The sequence below is a fragment of the Alosa alosa genome, chromosome 18, assembly GCF_017589495.1.
Source record: "Alosa alosa isolate M-15738 ecotype Scorff River chromosome 18, AALO_Geno_1.1, whole genome shotgun sequence".
Lineage (NCBI taxonomy): Eukaryota > Metazoa > Chordata > Actinopteri > Clupeiformes > Clupeidae > Alosa > Alosa alosa.
The window spans coordinates 14,205,257-14,223,163 of NC_063206.1; the positions used below are offsets into that span (position 1 = coordinate 14,205,257).

General features: G+C 46.0%; 1 protein-coding gene across 2 annotated transcripts in view; it reads right to left on the reverse strand.

The window, feature by feature from the left end:
* The window catches only part of bmpr1aa (bone morphogenetic protein receptor, type IAa), a 30,861-nt gene that overhangs the window by 11,866 nt on the left and 1,088 nt on the right, over positions 1-17,907 (reverse strand). For both annotated transcript variants that reach the window (XM_048269650.1, XM_048269649.1), the window contains exons 2-3: positions 11,097-11,260; positions 3,281-3,579 (exon numbers count right to left, since the gene is read on the reverse strand). In XM_048269650.1, the coding sequence (XP_048125607.1) occupies positions 3,281-3,347 (67 nt within the window). In that variant the 5' untranslated portion in view covers positions 3,348-3,579; positions 11,097-11,260. The remainder of the gene's footprint in view (positions 1-3,280; positions 3,580-11,096; positions 11,261-17,907) is intronic.

Below are 17,907 nucleotides of genomic sequence, written 5' to 3' on the forward strand. Positions count from 1 at the left end.
GGTGAGGATGAGGAAGGTGGGTAATGAGCAGCGATCCTGCAGCTAAATCTGATCTCCGAGCGGGAGCACGTTTGACAACGACTTCTCCTGCGTGAAACACTTTTAATAGGTGTGACAACGCATCAATTCCTATCAGTAGGTATCAGCAAGCCAGCGCTAAGAGGAGAAGGTGGCGGCGGCGAGGGGGAAAAAACAAACAGGAATAAGAGACGAAAGTAATCTGGCTTTGTCCTTGAGAGGGCAGAACATCATCGATCTGTCCTGCCTGCCATTCAGTAGCACCACACCCTGGCTTTGTGCACAAGACAGCGGGATAGATCATGTGCATGTTAATATCGATCGTCACTCATGACGGTCAAGTAGCGCCAACAGGAACCACATAGACATGTCTCCATAACGACACACAAGGTCACTGGTGCATAGTGGGTTGGTACCTGTGGAAGTGTTTTGAGGCCCCCTACATCTGTGGAACTGTGTCACCTTCACCGACACAAGCCTGTATGACTATCTAGTCCCATTATTTCCTACTCATTTAGACTGACCATTCAACATCCAACTCTTTTCAAATGTCAACACTTTTCCGAAAACATTTACAGCCAAATGATCACCACGTTCTTTTACTGCAACGACAACGCAGCAAAGCAGTGGAACATTTAACATTTAATCACACTAACAGAAAGCTAATGTTGCAGAATGCTCTACTGATTGGCTGAGGATTGGAATGCTCCATGTGCTGTTGTTGAGGTTTAACTTAGGCATGCTAGGGACGTCGGGCATGAGCCTCACACCCGTCCCAGGCACAAACGGCAGCTCATTATGGCTACACACACACACGCACACGGAAAACAACACGTCTTGCACAGACTCATAAAACCAGCATGGGCGTTACGAGCGCGGAATTCTAATTGGCTTTACAACACCTTCTGTGCCACAAAGAGGCTGAGGAAGGTCAACCACCACAGAGGTGGCACATGAAAACAAAGAATGACTCCCCACCACTAGTCACGAAAATCCACATAAAACTCCCCTCCCGCACGAACGCCTCTGCTCTCTCTGCCTCTAGCATCTAGCGCCCAATCATTCAGAACATTCCGAGCTCTATGGCTCCTTCTTATCTCCCAAACATAAATCAAAACAAACCAATTACAAGTGACCTTTCCCCACAGCTCTGAGTATCTGAGTATTTCCTGCGAACAATAGAGTGTTTGGAGTGTGAGTGGCCCGCGGCGGCATGGACAGTGCTATACAGGAAATGGTTAATGTGCAGAGGGGGAAGAGAGCGCGGCAACAATCAGTTTAAGAGCTTCCTGAAGTGGGGGTCCCTGTGCGGGTCAGGGTTGCTGCTGCTGCAGCTTCTGCTGTTAGGGACTGGGGGCTTCCGCCTACACACACACGTACACACATGCATGCATGCACACACGTACACACACGTATACACACACACGTACACACACACACAGACGTACAAACACAGACGTACAAACACACACGTACAAACACAGAAGTACAAACACAGAAGTACAAACACACACGTACAAACACACACGTACAAACACACACGTACAAACACACACGTCTGCAGGGAAGGGGCTGACTTTGTGGTGAACAGTAGCAGCCACCCAGCAGTGTGGAGCTCAATGCTAGTGTGTGATAGAGGGGGTAGTGCAGGGAAATAGCCATGTGTGAAGTTCAGCATTCTTCATTTCGGAATATTTATTTGATATATTTATGATGACTAATATGTTGGTATATAATTTATCATGGCTGCGACATTCTACCTTCATTAATGAGTGTGAAATATCCCAATAGACACCTCCTTTTGCTGTGACAGGGTCAGCATATCCCTAAACTAAAAGTCAATTAAAATCCAGCTGGAAGAGACATCTATTTATGATTACTCAAATATATGCAATGGATGTTCATTACACTGTACTATAATTGGTGAAGCACTCCTTCTGGCTTAAAGTAAGATGCATATAGATTTGACTGGCCTATATCTGGGAGACGTGAGCTGGCATATTCTGTATTGCTTAAACCTAGGTAACAAACAGTCAAACTGTTCTTGGTCCATACATCACATTACAGTGTTTGCCAATAGAAAAACTGTACTGTGTCATGCAGAGGGATATTAACATCATTCTTGGACGCTTTAAAAGGGCATTCATAGAGCATGACTTCCAGAACACAGTGCTGGTAGGTGTTTTATCTGAAGTCTCCTTGGAGTACAGCATGAACTCCCAAGCCTGTGGCTTTTATCAGGAAATCTCCTGGCACAGGCAGCCCAGTTAGTAAAACGCCAGCCTGTTTTGCCGTTTCAACATTTGCCTGTTCCTCTAAAGGTCTGTTTACGGCCAGGTCTCTGGCACCACAACCTGTTTGGAGTTTACGACCTGTCGGCATGACTCACTGCCCCAGCCCCTTTTGGTTAAGGATGAGCAGAACACAGAGGTATGCAGATGAACTAGGCAAGCTGTGGACAAGGTGTGTTACACTGACACAGAAGCACTGACTGGGGCACTGCCATACACACACATGGGAAAGTCGTGTATTTCACCACTATATACCACAAACCACACAATTTGAGCGATAAGACAGAACAGCACGGCGCAAAAGCACCAACTCTACTTGCGTGGAGGCAGACATTAGAATTGTCTTCTTTCATCATGCCCCAATCACACAGGCCCCATTTCCAACATTATCTATAAGAGGTCACATTAAGACAAAAATCCAATGAATGTTTCACCCATTAGCACTTTAACCACCAAGACCACGCGGAATTCCATGAATGTCAATGAGTCCTGCATCAGCGGCTCATTTACACTGATGGGCGCCTACACAGGGGTGGGTGAAGATTGTGATCTCCCCAGAATGGAGACCATCACATCGGGGGTAAAAGCAAACAAAAGGCAATCATCAGAGCACTTTTCAATGACAAAGCCTCGTGTTGCACCTCCTCTTCCCAAGAAGAGTTTAACCAATCAATACAGGCATGGCAGAGATCTACAAGTATGTTACCCAATGGCTTTGTGGCCTTGGAATACTGGTCACATTTCCTTTCAACATCATTATGATCAGAGTAGATAATTAGTGCCTCTGAGTGCATTCCATGATAATTTCCAACAATTTCAATTAAAAGGAACAGGGCCTCAAGGCACTTTCATAGTAACAAACTCCACACTATTCCAGGAACTTGTTGTCCTAGTCCTAACCATAATTGCACATACACACAGACACGACACACACAGAGACACAGACAGACACACACACAGAATACACTTACCTTGAACCCTGAGCACCAACAGCATGCAGACCCCCATTTCAACCAAGCACACAAGAGTCCCGTGCATCGTGACTCAACCTGCGAAATGAGCCAAGCTCGGAAATGGAGTGTTCCTTTCGGCTGCGTGCGTGTCTGCGATCTTGGCTCTTTTGTGTGCAAGTGCAGACCGGGTCCAGGAGAAGGGGCCGTGGACAGGTAGACGGTCAGGGAGGGAGGGGTGGAGGGGAGATTAGGGGCAAAGAGAGCTTCAGAGGTCAGACTCAGAGCTTCCTTCTCACAGGGTCCACTGGGCCAGTTCGCTACGGAGAGAGAGAAGGAGAGGTGAGACTCACAAAAGATCTGTTTGATCAAACAGGGATACAAAACCTACAAGAGGTATGAGTGGAATCACTGCACAATTTTTCACGACAGTGTACAATTAACCTCAGACGTCTGTTGCTTCTGCCATCATTTTAATGATGAAAGCCACACATTGTGAAAAGATAACATTTTTATTCAAAATAATTGTATCCTTCAGCTTTCACAAACCTCTGTAAGAGACATCAAACTTAAATTAAACTGAGAGAAAATCTGCCAATATCTTCCTGACCCAGGGCTCGATCCTACAATATAGTGAAATCATGTGATCCGGTCACGTGCGTGCGGGTAATGTTAGGGAAGCGCGTTGCCCCCGGGAGAACCGGACCACATGAAGGCAACCGCTACCGCCCTGGAGGCCCATCTCACTTCCCCACATACCCTCAAGGCCAACATCCAGGCCCAGATACACACACTCGCACACGCACACGCACACACACACACACACACACAAGACTGGCGAGGAGCTGCCCTGGCGAGGGACTCCACCACCTCCATCACTTCCACCCCCCATCTCTATCTCCCGGGCCGCGCATCTTTGCCTTCTTGTTTTTCCCGGGGCCTCGACCCGGCGACCCCTGCCAGGCCCTTGAATGAGGAGGGGGGGGGGGGCCCAACATGCCCAAATGATTTGTCGGAGGGGATGTTCCGCAATTACCCGCACCGGCCCCAGCCCAGCGTTATTAACGAGATGTGTCTGCTCCCTTGTAGGTCCAAGCCTCCCGCTGCAATTAGCGGCCCTAAGTGGAGCCCGTCGGGGTGGGGAGGGAGGGGGGCAAATTAGTGGCGGAGCAGGCCAGTCTCTTGTCACTTCTGATTTGCCCTGGGGGGACAAAGAGCCCCGACCTGTGGCCTACTTTTCACACATCCCTGACTGGCTAACGAGCAAACAAAGCGGCTCTCCTCAAGGCTGGAGGGGACAAGACAGCCAACCAGGCACCTCTGCATAGGGACGAGTGCTGGAACTGTGCGTGCGTGAGTGTGTGTGCAAGTGTGCGCACACACACACACACACACACGTGAGTGTGCGAGGGAGGGACAGAAAGATAGATTGTGTGGTGTGTGTGTGGAAACGTAATTACTTGTGTGAATGTGTGTGTGTGTGTGCTGCAGTAACTGACCATAGTGGGAGCGTGAGTGTGAGTGTGGACAAGTGTGGGAGTGTGCGTGCGTGCATGTGAATGTGGGTATGTGGGGAGTTGGGCAGGAGCTCTCTCTCTGTGTGTGTGCGCTTATGTATGAGAATGTGTGAGTATGCATGAGAGAATGTGTGTAAGCATGTGAATGTAAAAGCCATGTTTGATTTGTCTCTGTAGTTCAAAAAATGCCACGGCTGCATATGGGGAATGCGAGAGAGTGAGTGTGCGTGTGTATGTGTGAGTGCGCGTGTGTGTGTGGATAGGGGTGCTGTACATCCTCATTAGTGACATATTATCCCGATAAAGAAGATATTTCCATCCGTCCATAGGTTGGTGAAGATGGGAGAGCAGCAGTCATTCATGATCAATAGAGCTGCAACTAATAATTGTTTTCATAGTTGGTCAATCTGTCAATTGTTTTTTCGATTGACTCATTAGTTGTTTGATCGATAACATGTCCTCAGTGTTTCCCAAACCCCAAGAGTATGTCCTCAAATACCTTGTTTTACAGCCATAGGAGTCGGTCGAGCTGAACATATCCCAATTTCAGAGACCAATTATCAATATAGTTGGCGATTAATTTAATAGTTAACAACTAATTGATTCTCCAACTACTAAACTAACCGCTGCAACCCTACTGATCCCATTCCCATCAGTTAACAGCAGTACAACAGTAAGGATAAAGCTACAAGCTGCACCACAAGGTATAGCAGTCTGAGCCAAATGGACAAGAACACACACACACCTCCTTGTCAGAGCAAACTTGAGGGAGCTATAGAAAGGCAGCAGTGCCGAGTGTGTTTGACTTGGGCCATTTTCAGACGGCCGGGCGACTTTCACTAGGCTCCACTGGGCTGCTTCTAGCAGCAGGCTCGCTCGTAGAGCATGTCACAACTTGAAAAGACCTTGTGCGTTCTACTGTCTGTGTGTGTGTGTGTGTGTGTGTACGTGTGTGTTTGCGTGCGTGCGTGCGTGCGTGTGTGTGTGTGTGTGTACGTGTGTGTTTGCGTGCGTGTGTGTCAGTAAAAGAGTGGGTGGTGGCAAGCAGTGGAACAAAACAGCAAATAATTTCTCGCCTGTATGCGTGTGCGTTTGTATCTGTCTGGCAGAAGGGTTCACTCTCCTGAGCTACTGACATAGCTCACATATTTCTGTCCAACATTCATTTCCCTGAAGAAAGCCAGGTTAGGTAACTTGCCTTCAGCTCTCTGGACAGACACCCAACCTTAAAGGGGATGGGTGTGTGGGTGTGTGTGTGAGTGTGTGTGAGATGTGAGAGAGAGCGAGAGCATGGAGGGGGGGGAGACTGCAATAAAGCATGGAATTGAAATCTCATACTTCTACATCTTAGTTTTTCAATAAAGAACTCAGGAGCGGTCAGAGAACCTTTAAGAAATAAGCCTCTCTGTGAGTGCAGAGTACTCCCTGGCTCCTTCCATTTCCTTACGTGTGTGGGGGGACTGGGGATGAAAAGACTCTTTGTCTGGTGGAACTGTGGCGCACCTGTATGGTCTACTCAGCCTTAGAATGAGCCTCTCAAGCCTACTACTATTCCACCTCCCACCACCCCCACCCCCCTTGGGAAGAGCCAGTATAGCCTCTCTGAGTGCATGCTAGGGGAAAACTATACCTGGTGGTCCCACACACCACTGAGCCAGCTCAATGTGTCTCAATTACCTGCTCGAGATGTCTGTTGGTCACTACATTAGCCCAGCTCTGTGTAAGTGTCCAGATCTCTGACCTTTCCCTGTGATTGAAGTGTTTTAGGGGCTGCAGCACTGGCCAGATGGGAGTTTCATTACACCTATGCTGATCCAATGCAGTTTGTGTGTGTGTGTGGGGGGTCACAGTCAAGACAGAAAGAGCCAGAGAAACAGATAGCAGTTTAAAATCTTTAAAAGGCCATTTCATCTTATCAGGAAAATAACAATGTGTGGACACTCAGACCTCAATAAATGCCTATAAATCAGGGGTCTCAAACTCCCGGCCCATGGGCCAAATCCGGCCCGCTTCCGGCCCAATTCCGGCCCGCGACGTATGTCAAAATAATAATGTAATCCGGCCCTTGAGGGTATTTTTAATTGCGACAAACAACGATACTGATTAAAATAGACGATAGATCCAAGTACGGTGACAAATCCCATTTGTACTCTCCTCCACTATTTGCTAGACATCCAGAGCTGCACAAAGTTTTCAGGAAATACTTGTATCACACGCGAGAAACACGAAGACGTGCATTTGTAATGACGCGGAAGCAATGCAGGCCATAGTTTTGCACAAATTGAAGCATAAATAGGCCTACACCAAATGTTGAAAAACGTTCACGTGTGATGGAGTCTTAGGTAGCCTATGCTATGTTATTCACCTATTCTGATTCTGAAGGAGAATATCCTTTTGGAGATTATTATCGATCGTCTATTGACAGTGATAGTCACGGTGCGTCTGTGAATGGAGGTGCGTCTTTGCGTGTATACGACAGTGTCCACTAAGCATACCATGCTTATTTCGACCCTCTGCCCAACATAGCTTGGAGGTTGCAGTGGTAATCGTGATAGTGTTCGTAATGGACGTGGTACAGACAGCAGGGCTAGTAGAAATAGGGCTCTGAAGAACTACAAAGTCACCCGCGATAGGAACTGATTTGACCAGGATACTTTATTGTAGGCCTTGTGGTTATAGGCTAGGCTAGTAATAATTTACTATTGTTGGTATACATCTTAGGTGTTTTCTTGTTAATTTGTTATGAGGGTAATATGACAAAAAAGAGAGTAAACCTGCCCAAATATGTTCATCCAGTATTTACTGAAAGGTGCATAATCTGAGGTGCTTGCCATCCAGTGGCAAATTAGATGGGTAAATTTACCCCCTTCATAAACTTTTGTTTATACTCAAAGATTTTTACATTTACAATAGGACTTTATCTCTGACCACTTTCAAGCCATGGCCTTTTGAAATTTTTATATAAAAATCCAATGGTATTGCTTTCTCAAACCTGACGCCTAGTTTGTCAGGTTTTATAATTTGTATTAATATTTACTTCATCATTATTTTATTTATAAGCTAAGGTTGCTAGCACAGGTGTCTAAAAATAGATAAAAAGACTTGCACTTTCCGTTTGTAGTTTTGTGTTTGAAAATACAGTATCTGAAAAAAACATTGCATTTTAGGAAATAGCCGTTGTTTTTTTTTGTATAATTCTTTAACACTGACGTGGCCCTCCAATCAGATGACATTGGCAGAAGTGGCCCCCCGCTCATTTGAGTTTGAAACCCCTGCTATAAATGCCTTCAGTGTGAAATTGACTCAACGTTTACTTGAGAGCTTTACACACTGAGGACCTGCTTGTATTACAACCTCAAAACCTACCTCCATTTTTTTTTTTGCAGGGGGGGGGGGGTTACCCTCAGCGCTCAAGATGAAGTGGAGAAGAAGCAGTGGAGAACTGCCATCATGAAACTCAGAGTGCAACACTCCTCCTTAGAGCTAATCAAGCACCTCACTCGCTGACATTCTGGACCTGTGCACTGACTGAATAGTGTGTTCTGTCGTTTGTCTCTCTCTCCCTCCCTCTGTCTCTCTCTCTCTCTCCCTCCCTCTCCCTCTCTCTGCCTTGGCCAGGATCCCTGCACCCCTCTTCCCCTCCCTGCCTCCCTCCCTCCTGGGGCCCCTCCTTGCAGGCAGGGTTCTCCGTGCTACAGGCTGCCTTCCTCTGGTGTCGGCGCCCTGCCCGACATGCCTTTCAAGGCCTGCTAGACTGCAGGGCAGACTTTCTGGCTCCACTGCCATTGTTTGCTTGGCTGCTTTGCGCCTCATCCCGGGAGTGGATTAGCATAAGAATACTGAGGCACACTGTGCACCCCATCTGCAATACCCCCCAACACACACACACACACACACACACACTCCTGCCATTTCCCCCCCTCCACCCCCTCTGTCTCTCTCTCTCTCTCCATCCTCTCTTATCCCTGGCCTTGTTCTTATCCTTCCTAACTCTTCCATCTCTCTCTGAGCCAAAATCAATCAGTGTCAGGAGTCGCTCTGTTCCTTGCGGATGGCCAAGTAGAGCCTTTAAGACCAAGGCAGGGGAGTATGTGAGCATGTGTCTGCGGGGGGTTTGGGGGCGGTGGGGGTAGTAGTGGTGGGGTAGATGGAGCCAGCATGCCGGGTGAGGAACAAAAGTTAATTTGTGGAACACTTGGGTGCAACGCGAGCTCCTCAAGCCAGGAGAAAAAAATTGAATTGAAAACAGCAACAGCAAACCAAGACATAAATGCTGGCACCATGGTTTAAAACGGCAAATTAAGACTGTTACCATGCAAGATGTATGACAATAAGGCAAAGAAACTGCCTCTCTTGGGTGACTACTTTCCAGAAAGGGTAAATCTGATATCAAAACACCACGGTTTACACACAGATCCACCCCATGTTGGCACCCTATCCTCTGCTTAAACACCACAGCTGGGCTTCTTCTGGACTTGTGTGAAACACCACGGCTCAGCGATGGTAAAGAGCCTGACTGGCCACTATATATAGCCCCTCCGCAATCCTCTGGTATTAGTTTGATCTTGATATCGGCCGGGGGGCCACGTGCTGTGCTTTTGGGCGTGTTTCACTTGCTGGAGCCAACGATCACTTTGGAGCTGCGCTCCCGGATCCAGCAATTACACTTCAAATGCACGGGGCCTTCTCGCCTGTCTGCACGCCACAACTACTGCACAAACAAACGTGTCACCTTTTATCTCTGATAACGAAACATGCCCATATCTACAATCTACAAAGATTGCAGTTGTATAAATCAGAACTTTTCATTACAATGCGAGCCAAATGAAAAGTAACTAAGCTCCATTTATACCGACGCATGAACTGCTTTACCACACAAACAACAAATTAGCTATGATCTCATGTCACAAAACATGCTTATATCTACGATTCACAGAAGAGGAGACTGCAGTTGAATTCAAATCAGAGCTATTCATTACTTTCCATTACACACTAGGGTCAGAAGCGCTGACTCATGAACAGCTCTGTTTAAAAGTCCACGTCAGGAGGTGACTGGGTTCTGTGTGTCCTGTAGTCTGATGAAGGTGACTTTCCACACGCACTCTGTGAGCAGGCCAAGGGGAAAGGGAAGGTTGTGAAGGAAGACCCAGAGACAGAGGGAGTCAGCAGGTGTGCAGAGGCCAGGCAGTGTGGCCTGTGTGGGGCCACTGCTACAGACTGGCGCTGTTGAACGCCGCCACTGGCCCTTCACGGAGGCTGCCCGGGAGCCGGGGGTTATCCCTCTTGTTTAATACATCAGGCCACGCTAATGCAGTCAGCGGTAAACACAGAAATACACACACATACACTCAGGCCTATGCCCTCCCACAGTCATATACACACAGACGCAAACTCACACACATTCTCTCCCCATACATACACACACAAGCATATGCTCACCCCATCCCGCTCATACAGGTCACAAACATGCCTCTTCAACCACAGTAAACGTGTTCACAAACTGATGAAACTACTACAGGAACTCCTGTGGACTGTAACCCACTGGGAACATTTGAAGAGTTTGGTTCCAAAAATGCTATATCCTCCATTTTAATGAAATTTCAGAAATCATTTTTTAAATGTGGTTATCCAAGTAACGTTAATGTCAGTGGAACTGTTATTGGATTATTGTTATTTGATTTATTTTTAGTCAATCAAAACAACACAACAGCATTTTTTGTTGATATTACCCTGAAATACACAATTAAATAACATGACTTATTAATGTTTTCAAAAACGGAGCGTTTTGGAACCAAACTCTTCATTTACACATTAGGGACAGATCGCCATTAGAGATCAGTGTGCATGTAAACTCAGTCTAATACTGTTCACTGTTGGCATAGCTTACAGTAGCTGACGAGTCAGTCTATGGGTGGTCACTAGGAGTCAAGACTTCACTGTTTCATACAATTCCATTTTAATGTAGTTTCCTCTAGTCAATGTTACTGCCCTCCTTGCCAAGTTCCATGTATTTTTGTTTAATGCATATACACAATTTATTTTATCATATACACAAGATAAGGACGGGAAAGTCCAGGGCTCAAGCTTGGAGCCAGACACAGAGTCAAAAAACATAGCAACAGAACAGTTACCAGAACAAAGAAGTGAATGTGTTTACTATACACCAATAACAAATCCATCAACCATAAGAGGTGTTTACTTTTTCAAATGAAGTTTGATCGAAAAGAATTCTAGTGATGCATCAATATTACATCTCTGTCATCTCTAAGACTCCAATGTAGCTACTGCTCCGGGCTTTGTCAGTGCCTGTGCCACCTCACCTGATTGGTTGATCCATGTTGCTGAGGCATGATGGGTCTTTCTCAGTTGGCCGTGGGAGGTCCTGCTGAGATGTAGAGGGCTGGTGGTCTGATGGTGACTGACAGGTCCAGGTCTTGCTCAGCTAGTCACCATGGGTACTTCAGCACAGGTGTGAGGGGGGAACCTGTAACAATGAACAGGAGTTAATATCCACAGTTAACACCCAATCAAATGACACTTCTCCCTTCTGTGCGCATGATAAAACATTGTGTTGATTGGCTAGCATTGTTTATGGCTCTGTCTGAGGCACCATGTTCGTTTCTCATTTACAGACCCAGGGTTCTGTACGAACCACAGAGGACCATGAAGAGGACCGTTAGGAGCAACTAGCTGACCAAAAAATTTGAATTGCGGAGTACTCCATGAAGGGTATTATATAGAAAAGCATTACTGACGGCATTAAATCTGACCAAGCCATAATTGGTAACGGAACGAAGGCCAAGTACACTGATGCATCGGGCACACTGGTGCAGGACTGGCAGGGGTAATCATTTCAGACTGTGCTGTGCTGTGCTGCACTACGCTACTCTGTGCTGGGACATGAGTGCATTATGGATCGGGCATGTGCCCCGGTGACCTGTAGCTCCTCACAGAGAGGTATTAGGTGGCCACCGGCTCCAACGGCCAGACAGACCGTCACCAGAACAGGGGAGCGGGGCAACTGAGCATCCAGAGAGAGAGAGAGAGAGAGAGAGAGAGAGAGAGAGAGAGAGAGAGAGAGAGAGAAAGAGGGAGAGAAATAGAAGGGAAAAAAGACAAGTCCAGAGAAGGCAAGAGAGGGATGTAACACAACTCGTTCAGAGTAACAACTTAAACTTCAACTAGGAATAGAAATAGCTGAAAGAGATGCAGTTGTCCCTGTTGGTGTAAGCGTCCATTTGGCTCAGAAGGTGTCTGAGGCCAAAAGGTCACACTTGCACCCACACGATGAGCTGTCTGAAGCATCAGAAAAAAACAAAGGTCTAACAGACACCCGAGAGAGCCCTCAACCGCAGCTGAACAAGTTAGAAAACACATCTGTCTGTCTGCCCACACAGAGAAGACGACAGAACACCTCCGGGCCAGACGAGGATTAAGACACAGTCCCAGTCTAAATTGCATTTCCCCTGAGGATTCCTCACTATTAAACACAGAGCTCATCTTGATCCCAACTAAGACCATGTTATAAACAGTTTGACACCATAATCAGCTTCTCTCCCATCTCCTCAGCTCTGCCAGGCAGCTCTCAGGTTAAGAGACATGCAGGTGACGTGGGATGATCCTACCTGCATAAGACTCTCCGGAAAGGACAGATGCTTAATTGAAAACACATTTAGGTAGAATCAAGGGGAACAAACCAACTGTATCAACAATGTAAGCCTAGAAGTGAATTTTAGTACAAGAGCGACTTGGCGTTCGCTTCAACTAAATAATTAAAATAATGTGTCTATTAAGTTTGAAATGTTTGAATATCTCCATATTAGTAAAAAATGCATATCATGCATGGCAACCAATCAGAGATGCTCCCACCCTGTATGCACGTCTCCTGCGAGCACAGGACTGCAGTAAGTGGAACAGCATGACCTGGCTCCAGCCCAGGTCCTCCTGACAGCTGGTGCACCACCACCCAGAAGAACCAGAGGCCCCTGCCTACTACTGCACTGGATAGGTAACTTAAAGAAAATCAATGACAGACGCACCGTCTTTCTGATTTGAGTTCTGATCAAGACGTCCTTCAAAGAGGGTCATTTCCTTTGACCTCACTGCCACAGATTTCCTCTTGATGTAGATAACATCTACTGTCGAATCACAGCGGAGATGAAACTGAATGCACTCATCCTTCATTGACCCCAATGCAGATCGAGTCAGTTGTAGTCTCTGCACACTACTGCACTCTAAAGGGCAATGGGAAAGCCCAACAGAGCAATAGGAGGAGCTAAGGTCTTTGTCTCAGAGGCACATGACAGGTTGACAGTGGATGGGACAGTGCTGCTTTTCAATTCTCCAGTCAGGTGAAGCATTTGAAGTCCTTATGTTGCCCATATTGAAGAACCTCTAGCCAGAAGTTATTTCTGTGTTCACAACTAGACTGCCATTAGGTTGCCACATTAAATCTAACTATTAATTTGCAGGGTGATCACATAGCCTAACTTTTCTGAAGTTCAAGTGATACTAGTCTACCTACATTGTGTGTTTGACCTTCATGGGTGCTTAGAATCTAAACCAAAGGACAGATTCCTTAACACTGTCTCTAAGTCACTGGCTGACTATAGCTCCACTTACATGAATACAGAAGCATACACTTTCCAAGACATCAATGGGGCCCCTACATTGATGGTACAGGTTGCCACATGAACCATTACTTTTATCATCATCATGTCACTAGGTCCTACTAGACACTGGAGTGAAAGACAGATAAAGGCACACAATGAGTGTCATCTTTATCTGCACTGATTCAGGCCACACTGTGATTTCAAAACCACTACAATGCTGTCATGGGAAACAGACAACATGGTGTGGAAACACTTCCAGGGTTTTATTAGCAGTGTTAGCCATGCAACATAAATGTAAATTTACTGTCCATCTGATGAAAGACAAATCTGTGAGCTAGTGACCTGACGAACATTCAGTTTAATGTCACGGCTTCCTGGTCATCTTAATTCTGAGTAAATGTAGGCTATGGGCTACTACTGTAAATGCAGGAATGAGAAATGCCTGCAACTTATGCTCACAATGCGTCATAATTATATAATTCATAATTCTAAGGACAAATGCTGACAATGAAACAAATTTCACCGATGAGAATGACAGCCATGAAAATAATGCAGTTAGTGTGAAAACCCCAATGTGCTGCTGGTGAATGGCAGTGCAAACCTACATACAACTGCAACTGCAGGCGCCAATGTGGCAGCAAACCCTACAAGCTATTTTTAACCGTCTCAGAGCAGAAATACTGCGGTCATGGGAGCACTATGAAGGTGGTGTGCAAAAGCTGAAAGATGGAATTGACATTTGACACAGCAACCATTCGAGTCAAGAGCTGATGGAAAGTTGGATGACACACACACACACAAAAACAAGAGCTCTGTAAACAATGGTTTCACAAAAAACGTCATACAAAAGGTTGGTGGAAGAGAGACATCATCATCACCACCACCACCACTATGCAAGACAACCCCTTGGTTAATCAAAGTCAACAGCAGGAAACTGAATGAGAAGAAATAATGTTTTGAGTAAGCAACAAAAGCGTGCCTGAATGTGTGCGCAGGGCCCAACAGGAAATGACTGACGAGCGTGAGTAGATTCCATCGCAGGGGTTCATGCCACGGCTTCCAGGAAGGACCAATAGAGGCTGTTTAAGGACCCTAAGGAGTTCAGCACTTTAGTCCCATATGAAAATAAACAAATCTGTCTTTCGTAAACATTAAAAGGTAACCTGCATAATCACCATTGGTAGATCAATTGATACAGCATGCACCCCCAACAACTCCCTAGTCCTTCTGAGCTTATCATTAGTTATTATTATTATTATTATAACAACAGTGATTAAAATAGCATGTCTTCTGTGGGTAGGCTGAGGCAGGGTGATGGCAAGCTCACAAAATCAAATATGGGATTTAGCCTAGCCTTAACAGCAGCAGCCAATAAGAGGCATTTGGTCTCTGGAGCACTGGTACTGAAATAAGTCCATGCCAACAGCACTGTGAATTAAGCCCAATTCTGCCTTCCCTTTAAGCCTAATGATGACACACAGACCTCTAGTCCCACACACAATGAAAGATCAGTCTACGCAGTCTGCTACCCTGACTAGTGAAATTGCAACTGGAAAAAACGGGGGCGGGGGCAATATGGCTCGTCTGAAATAGAAATGCATGGGAGGATGACAGAGAGGTAAAGGCGATCTGTAAGCGATCTGTCCGCCATCAGTTCTATGACGGCAAAACCACTGAGTCATAACCACAAACAGTTTTGAAGAATTCCTGGTATTTTCACTGAAATTTAATTTCCATGAACAAACCGTTTACTGTGTTAGCAAACATGATCAAACATGCAACACCACCAAGAGCCATCAAACCAGGCCAATCATCTGACCAGAGAGAAATAACCAAGCCAATAAGGAGAGGCACCACAACCAAAATAATACAGTTAACTGCAGCAGAATACACAAAGTTCTCACAACAGACAAAGTCCCCCACAAAACAACTGTGTACAATCAATGGCATTTTTCATGCAAAAATCAACAATCTTAAAATGTTTCCGTAGTCTTGACAATGAGGCTAGAGTTGCACTCTGTTGTTTTTTCAGGTGTCAAATGTTCCAACTCTTCAGGAATGTTATCACTACATGTGCCGCCTTCAGCAGAGATAGGCCTGCTACTACTATAGAGAAGAAAAACAAACAGGGAGCAGAGTAACCTGATCCTCCCCAAACACACTTATAAAAATAAATGAAAAGAGAAGGAAAAACAATGCCGAGACTACCTGAGACTCCCTCAAAGGCCCCCACAAACTCCCGTTCTCCAAGAAGTGGGGGAAAAAAATCATTCCACATTCCCTTTCTCAGCGTCTGGGGCCCTCTGTCTGCATTAGTCCTTCGGCTGCCATTCTGAATTATTCACTGGGAGAGAGGTGAGTGTATTTAAAGCAGGATCAATACCATTAAAGAACAGAGCTTTCTTGATAAAGGCTCTTTGCCCCCGGGCTCGGCTGCTGCAACCCAGCTCTCCCGTTACCCCGGCCCGGCCCATCTGATACCAGACTTATGAGGCTGTTTGGAGTTCAAATGGACAACAAAACACACCAGATCACTCTCACATACACCCCCCCCCCACTCCATTCCCTTTCTCTCCAGCTTTCATTCGGACTTCTTTTCATTCTCTCATTCAGTCTCTCTCTCTTTTTCTCTCAGTCTCCCCTCCATTCCCTGCGCTTACCTTTGGCAAGCCCCTGTGTAAATTTCTCATGATTACAGGTTACATTTCCACTAGAGTATTTCTCTGTTTTATGTGCTCAGAGGGGCTGGGGGTCTAGGTGGATGTATGAGGGGAGGGAATGTTTTCCTCTCTTTCTCCGCCATCCTGTCTCCAGGCCATGAGTGGGGGGCTTGGGGGGCTGACTTATGGAAGGCCTGGCTGAGGAACGCACTGGGATGTGAAATCCGATCCACAGAGCCCCTCTCCCGCTCTCTTTCCCTCCCTCTCTCTACAACCACCTTCCTCCCCACTGTCACCTCGCCAGAGTGTATTGGAGTCTCCAAAAGCAATCTGATCCCGCTGACCCCCAATACCTCTCTATGGCTGCCGCTGAGATTGAAACACACACACGCTCAGACAACTATGGGGCAACTTAAACAGACCAAAAAGTGACAGACACTTTACCACAACCACAGAGAGGGGTAATTTGAAAAGACAACAGCTTGAATTATTTTATCAGTGTCTTTATGCATGTGGTCAACATGTGGTTGCAGTGTATGGAAAACTGTAGGTGAGTACCATCAGGAAAGGTATGCCTCTCATATGGATGATGGTGTTTGTGAACTGACAACCATTGCAACAATTATTGGGAAGTTAATCGAGAATTCAAACAAAGTACTCGCAATAAAACAAAACAAAAAACAGCAATGTCTTCTGATACTGTCTCTAGGCTAAGTAATGATCTGTGGTAATCTCCTGGCAAATATACCTGCCTGGCAGTACTCACAGGTCCCTTCCCCATTAAGTATATCAACAAGCAGACCCCGCCCACCCCCCCCCCCCACTATCCCTCCTGCTACCAAACTGAAATAGGCACATACCAAAACACCACCCATTAGACACCTTTAATGGGAAACTACAGACATAGGCCCCGTAACTTTAAACAGAGGAAAATATAAAATGCTGACTGGCGATTCCAGTCATGACTCTAGCACCAAGTCTTTCCCCAGGAGAAAGGGAGCCCTGGTCAGTCCGTGTTTAATCAAGAGAGAGTGAGGTCTATCAGGGCACATAATGTGCAGCAGGAGCAGAGAGGGGTAGTTTTGACACTGTTTATTTAGATTTCTATGCATCTAACCTACCTCTTCCACATTCCGAATGGCTGTGAACCCACAGTCCACAGTCACAGGGCCCCCTTTTTCTTTCTCTCTGTCTTTAACAGAGCAACGCAGTGCCTCGGGTAAGCTGTGGAATGCACAGCTGTTCAGCATATGTATAATGCAACCCTTTAGAATTATTTTTGTCTCCAGAAAAAGATAACTCCAGCCGTTTCCCAGACCATGACTTTGCTCTCAATTCCGTCTCTCCTCTCCTCGTTCAACCAGACAGTTTCGCAGGCTCTGCTTACATCTGTTTTTTGACCTCCCCATGTTCCAGACCCGACAAATGCCCGCAGCATGGGAAGGTGAAGAAAGAAAGAGAGGCAGACAGAGAGAAAGAAAGAACGTGAGGTAGCCTAGTGAACAACTACGACTCAAGCTACAAAACGCTGGACACATCAATGCACTTTACAAAGGGAAAATACATACAATAGGAAAATATTTTTTTTTAAATCTAAAATACAATATGACATGTATCGAAAAGGTATCAAAACATCACGTGTGGTCTCAGTCGTAGCGCTGGCAATGGGGGACAACTAACAGCCTACATCAGAGACACTTTACACTGAAAACGTTTATGATAAAACAAACTGAATAAAATACAAGGTAACGTTAAATGGTAGAAAACTGAGTTGAAGACAACTCAAGCTTTATGTCGTTACACTTAAACAGCGTAAATGAAACCTGCCGAACTTATGCATCATAAACCTGAACAGTTTC